This window comes from Branchiostoma belcheri, unplaced genomic scaffold, assembly GCF_001625305.1.
Source record: "Branchiostoma belcheri isolate BF01 breed outbred unplaced genomic scaffold, Haploidv18h27 scaffold224, whole genome shotgun sequence".
In the NCBI taxonomy this organism is placed as follows: domain Eukaryota; kingdom Metazoa; phylum Chordata; class Leptocardii; order Amphioxiformes; family Branchiostomatidae; genus Branchiostoma; species Branchiostoma belcheri.
In genome coordinates, this window is record NW_017803758.1 from 173,061 (window position 1) to 178,376 (window position 5,316).

General features: G+C 40.4%; 1 protein-coding gene across 3 annotated transcripts in view; it reads left to right on the forward strand.

Annotated features, from left to right (window-relative positions):
• The window catches only part of LOC109470432 (calcium/calmodulin-dependent protein kinase kinase 1-like), a 39,130-nt gene that overhangs the window by 21,696 nt on the left and 12,118 nt on the right, over positions 1-5,316 (forward strand). For all 3 annotated transcript variants that reach the window (XM_019769385.1, XM_019769383.1, XM_019769384.1), the window contains exons 11-13: positions 1,640-1,728; positions 1,871-1,944; positions 3,461-3,560. In XM_019769385.1, the coding sequence (XP_019624944.1) occupies positions 1,640-1,728; positions 1,871-1,944; positions 3,461-3,560 (263 nt within the window). The remainder of the gene's footprint in view (positions 1-1,639; positions 1,729-1,870; positions 1,945-3,460; positions 3,561-5,316) is intronic.

Below are 5,316 nucleotides of genomic sequence, written 5' to 3' on the forward strand. Positions count from 1 at the left end.
GAATGTGCGAAAAAAATAGACTCCCGGGACTGTCTACAGGGAACACTCGCATATTGCCCAACATTCGCGGTGTATCAGGACAGCGCGACTGGCCAAGCAACCAGTCGGCATTAGCGCAGTCCCTGTAATTAGTAACAGTTGCACATCAATCCGGCCGAAAGCATGATTGTGTAACACAGGCTACTTCTTCACATACCGGCTCATACTACAAGACGCCTTTACAACTAGCAAATCATAAAATTACCCGATCTACTAGTATGTGCGGTTTACCAGCCCCAGACCACATCCGACCACGAGGCAGAACACATTGATGGGTTGCTCAAAAATATTGTCCATGTTTACAAAGAGCTGCTCCACTAACACTATGGAGCGGACCCAACCCAAAAATATTGGCCATGTGTACAGACAAGCGGCAAGCATGCTCGTTGCTAGGACGACAGGCCAGTTGCTACGTGACTAAATACACGCCGCCACTAGGTCGCCACAGCCGACCAGTTCGAAATCAATAGGATTACATCATCGGTATTTACATTTCGTAATGCTGACCACTGACCACCCCACATTTCCGTCCCCATCAGCCTGACTGCGACTTACAACTACCGGTCCGACGGACGAAAACATTTACAACGACATGGGGATGTTTCGAAAATAAGCATTTACTCCAATATCAAAACAGCTACGGTAAAAATAAAAAGACGTGCATCATCCCGAACATAATGCCACACCACATGCGAAATTACACAGAAATGCGACGTACGGAAGAATGCGTTTTGGCTGCGAACATCTTCCAAAAAAACTTGCCATCTCTTAACCATGGGCAAAAACATCTGGAACCACTTTTAAAAACCACCCCGTATCTGCATGAAGTTCCACCCCCCCACTGCTATTCCAAACAACGCGTTTTTCTGGACCATTCCAATTCGCCTCGTAATTGTAGGGGTGCGTCTGCAATATTACATTGACCGCGAAAGCAGCAACGGCAAAAATACACATTCGTGCATCAACACGGGCATGCACGCAGACGGCGTATAAAATTGCGTGCCGATTACACAAAGAGAACCCAGTGTTTTGACTGCGAACATGAAAAATCAGCCGATCACAACACTCCGTCCGGAGGTCCTGACCTCCTTCACGGAGTAACAATGAATTTTGAACTTTTAATGATACCATTGCATTGAAAGAAAGAAAAGGACTGTTTTCAACTGTTCAATGCAAAATATGAGCATTTTGCATCTGAATTTTTTTTATTGCAAATCAGAAAAAAATTAAGCGGGGTAGAATCCGTTAACCAAGAAATTAAATTGGTGTGGCCTAAGGTTTAACAATGCATCAGGACTGTCTCAAGGTCTGTCCACCTGTTCGCTTGTGGACAAATATTTCACCTGATTTACTGAAGAAAAAAATGCTTCTGAAAAGGCGTTTACTTCTGCAGAAGTCTGAAACATTATTTAATGCATGTGTTTGAAATTCAGATGTCAGATTGGAAATTTTGTAGTCTTGCCTTTGGTCAATAAAAAAATACTACCGGTAGATTCAGCGGGTTTATGCTAGGGTTGTCTGGGAAACTGTAAGCAGAGCACCCGTATCGAAGGTAATCGTGGCCCAGGTATGACATAAAGTGTTCATGATCCAATCACAGCCCTGTGCTGGAGGTCCCCACCAACAACCCTCTGTCTGAAGACCAGGCCAGGCAATATTTCCGGGATGTGCTTCTGGGACTGGAGTATTGTAAGTACATGATTGTAGTCTAGACTGTTTTGTTTCTTTTTTTTTCCTCAAGTCTAGTTCTATCAAGCTGTACATGTATATTGGTATTGAAAATGATATTTTGGATCTTCTTCTTTCATTTGTTTTATATTGTCTGTTACAGTGCAATATCAAAAGATAATCCATGGGGATATCAAGCCTTCCAACCTGCTGTTGGGTGATGATGGACATGTTAAGGTGAGCCTTTCCAGCTTTAAACTAGTGACTAGGTACAGGTAATAAATACAGAATAACTAAGTACCGATACTGTACTGGTATATAGTTACACTACCATAAGTTGCCTCATGTGATACAAACTTAACATGGCCAAAGTGATGTCTAGAAGGAGCAAAAATGAATATATTGCAACATATCTTTCAGGGACAGCTTGAGAATTGTAGGAAACTATGAAAAATGCAACAAGGAAACAATTAATCCACATGGTTCTGTTGTGTATGAATAAGACATTAAGCCAGCTAGTTCAGAGTGTCCTGTTTTATTTGAATAACCATTCTGCCAGTTTATCATTGTTTTCTTATGATCATTTGAAGGAGATAAGGAGGAATTATGTTAATTTGTCAAATTGTTCAGGTACAGGTAACAGGTGCTTAATCCTCTGTACCTGTGCTAAGTCTGATGTCACATTTTGGTATGCAGCCCTACTCCAGACTGATCCATGTGCATCTGTTCAAAATATATCAACAAGGATGTATCTTCTGGGTTGAATGGTAAAAGAGACAAAAAAATTCTTTAAAAAAAAACAACAACTGGAAAATCCAACGGGGAATGCCATAACTTAGGACACTTTTTCAGCACACTGCACATCACTAGTTGGCTGGAAATGGTCAGGTTTTGTTGAATTAAATTTGAACACATTAAGAACATCAAGTATATTATTATTTGTTATTATTGTCAAGTATAAGAAATAAATTCATACTATTCTTGAACCTAACATGCTTTTTGTTATAAAGGTGAAAGATGGTGTTGCAAAATGTTCTTTTCAATTTTGTGCCAATGTTAGATGTAAAGTTGGGATTGTGCGACAGTACTCCTCCCCCAGTGCATCTTTATCTAGTGTAACTCAGCCTGTTGTAGTGGAAACCCTGCTACATAGTGACAGCCCTGGATGTACATTGAATAGTAAAAAAACAAACTAGAATGGCCGACATTTGCTCATGAGCAAACGTAGCTTCATTACATTCCCCATGCCAAAAATGGACCTATCCCCCTCCCACACAAATGGATTATTCTTAAGTCACCCCTGTTCAAAATGTGAAGTGTTCCAACAGTCTATATGTCATCAGGTCGTTTGGTTCCCAAAATTTAACGAAGTGGCAGGGGTAGAATGAGAAACACAAAGAAAAGATTGTTTTTCATCAATCTAAATATGATATGAAATGAATCACATGTATAACTAAAAACACAACAGTTGGATACCGTTGGATACTACATGTAGTAGCTAACATCCTATACATCATTGGTAAGGAATTATATTTGCCTGATGCAAACTGTTGATTTTCAAGATTAAAAAAAGTTTACGCCAAAAAAATGACACCACCTACATGGTCAGATCTCTTTATAAATACATAGAAAATTATGTTCCATTTTCATCCCAGGGTCAGTAAAAGAAAACATTCTGGTAGATACTGGTAGATAGTTTTGTGATTATTAACTAGTAGGACTGAAGAAGTGACATAAGTTTGGGACCTCTCAGATTGCAGATTTTGGTGTCAGCAATGAGTACGATGGAGTGGATGCCTTGATGTCCAGCAGTGTGGGAACTCCTGCCTTCATGGCACCAGAAACGCTGTCAGGTAAGTTTATTTATTTATTTATTTCATCTCAAGACGGCTGGGTAGCCCCATTCAGCTTGTATCGGCTGTTTTCCAAGGGGGTCCAGCAAAATTACACAAGACATTGTAACGTACAGTGAGACAACATACAGACATAAAAGTCTGATTCGTCAAAACAGAGTCATAGTCCTATACTCAAAGTCCTGGCCGTTCAAGGTCAAATGCACGAAAATCAAGGAATGGAGGTCAGAGGTCAGGTTTCATATGACATGTTTCAAGCCTGTTTTAAACTGAGATAGTGTAGGTACATGTCGTAGGTCTGCTGGAAGTGTATTGAAGTGTGTCGTGCCTCGGAAAGCAAATGTGCGGTGACCAGCTGTAGTTGTGTAGTTAGGTTTGTGCAGTAGTGAGGTCTGTCTGGTGTTGTAGTTGTGTAGCCGGTGGTTATGTACAAATGTGGCATCCAAGTATGTTGGGACAATTCTCCAGGACTTGTGCATGCACAATGTAGTTGGCATTTCTTTTAACATATTAGGTGCTGATTGTTTGTAGGAGATCCTGATAGCACAGCCACATCATGATATTATACGTTCACTACTGAACATTGTAATTTGTGTAGGTCAAATACATTTTGTGCTTGAATACAGGGTTGGTGGAAAAAGACCAGTCTGGACTGGTCTAGGGGTCGGAAAAAGAGGTCCAGTCTGAAAAAAGGGTCTGGATGGGGGTTCCTGTAACACTTGATGCTAAATTCAGTTGGATGGCAACATTCATCCCCTAATCCTCAAGCTGATTGTTTCCAGTCGGTAAAACAATATCCAACCCTACTGTAGATCTGCCTGGACTTGGAGGTTATGTTCTAAGGACTGTCTGGAAACCCTGGCTCTTCAGATAGCTTCCAAATGTTCTACAACTGCTTGTACATTGTGTTGGTCCTGGTATCAGACTGTATTCAGCTGAGAGCCACTACTAAAAATTTCATAAGAATTCAGAAGGAAAGAAACCTAAACGTTCACTTCTGGGATGAATTTTAGTACTCAAAATGTTTGCATAAATGAGATGCCATGGGTAAACCCAGGAGGTTATATTCAACATGGGATAAATCCAATATTTCTTTGAGAAGTTTAAAAAATTCTGAGCACATTATATACAAGTAGTCAATCATTTGTCTGGCAAACTTTGCCATCCCTGCAATTCGCCTTAGCGTATAAACAAGAATGAACATACATGTACATTGTACATGTATATCTATATAATGTCCTTAGCCTGTGTGGTTATTACTCTATCATATTCCCCTTCACACTTTCATGTCGTATTCATTGTCTCAACATAGTTAAGTGTCTTGAATAGCAGCTATTTGGACTTTCTATCAAAACCATGCCTAGACCCCATGCAGACCCTTTTTTCAGACTGGACAGGTTTTTCCGCCCCCTAGACCAGTCCAGACTGGACCTCTTTTTCCACCAACCCGTCTGAGGCCATTGTTATTTTTATTGATACAAAGTCAACCAAATTTGTAGAATTTATTTACAGAAGGAATTGAACTGTTAATAATCCAGTAACTGAGTCGTGCCCCTCCATGCAGACCCATGTGTGGGAATGCCCAACTGAAGTTTGGATTGATGACATACACTGAAAATGTGCTATCAGTGCAGGGAGTAGCTAGGATATTCAAAACCTGTCTAAACCGATAGTTTCAAAACTTGCATCAAAGAAAGGAAGCTTTGTCAGTACTCTTTAAGGCCACACCAATTTAATTTGTTGGTTCTCGGATTCG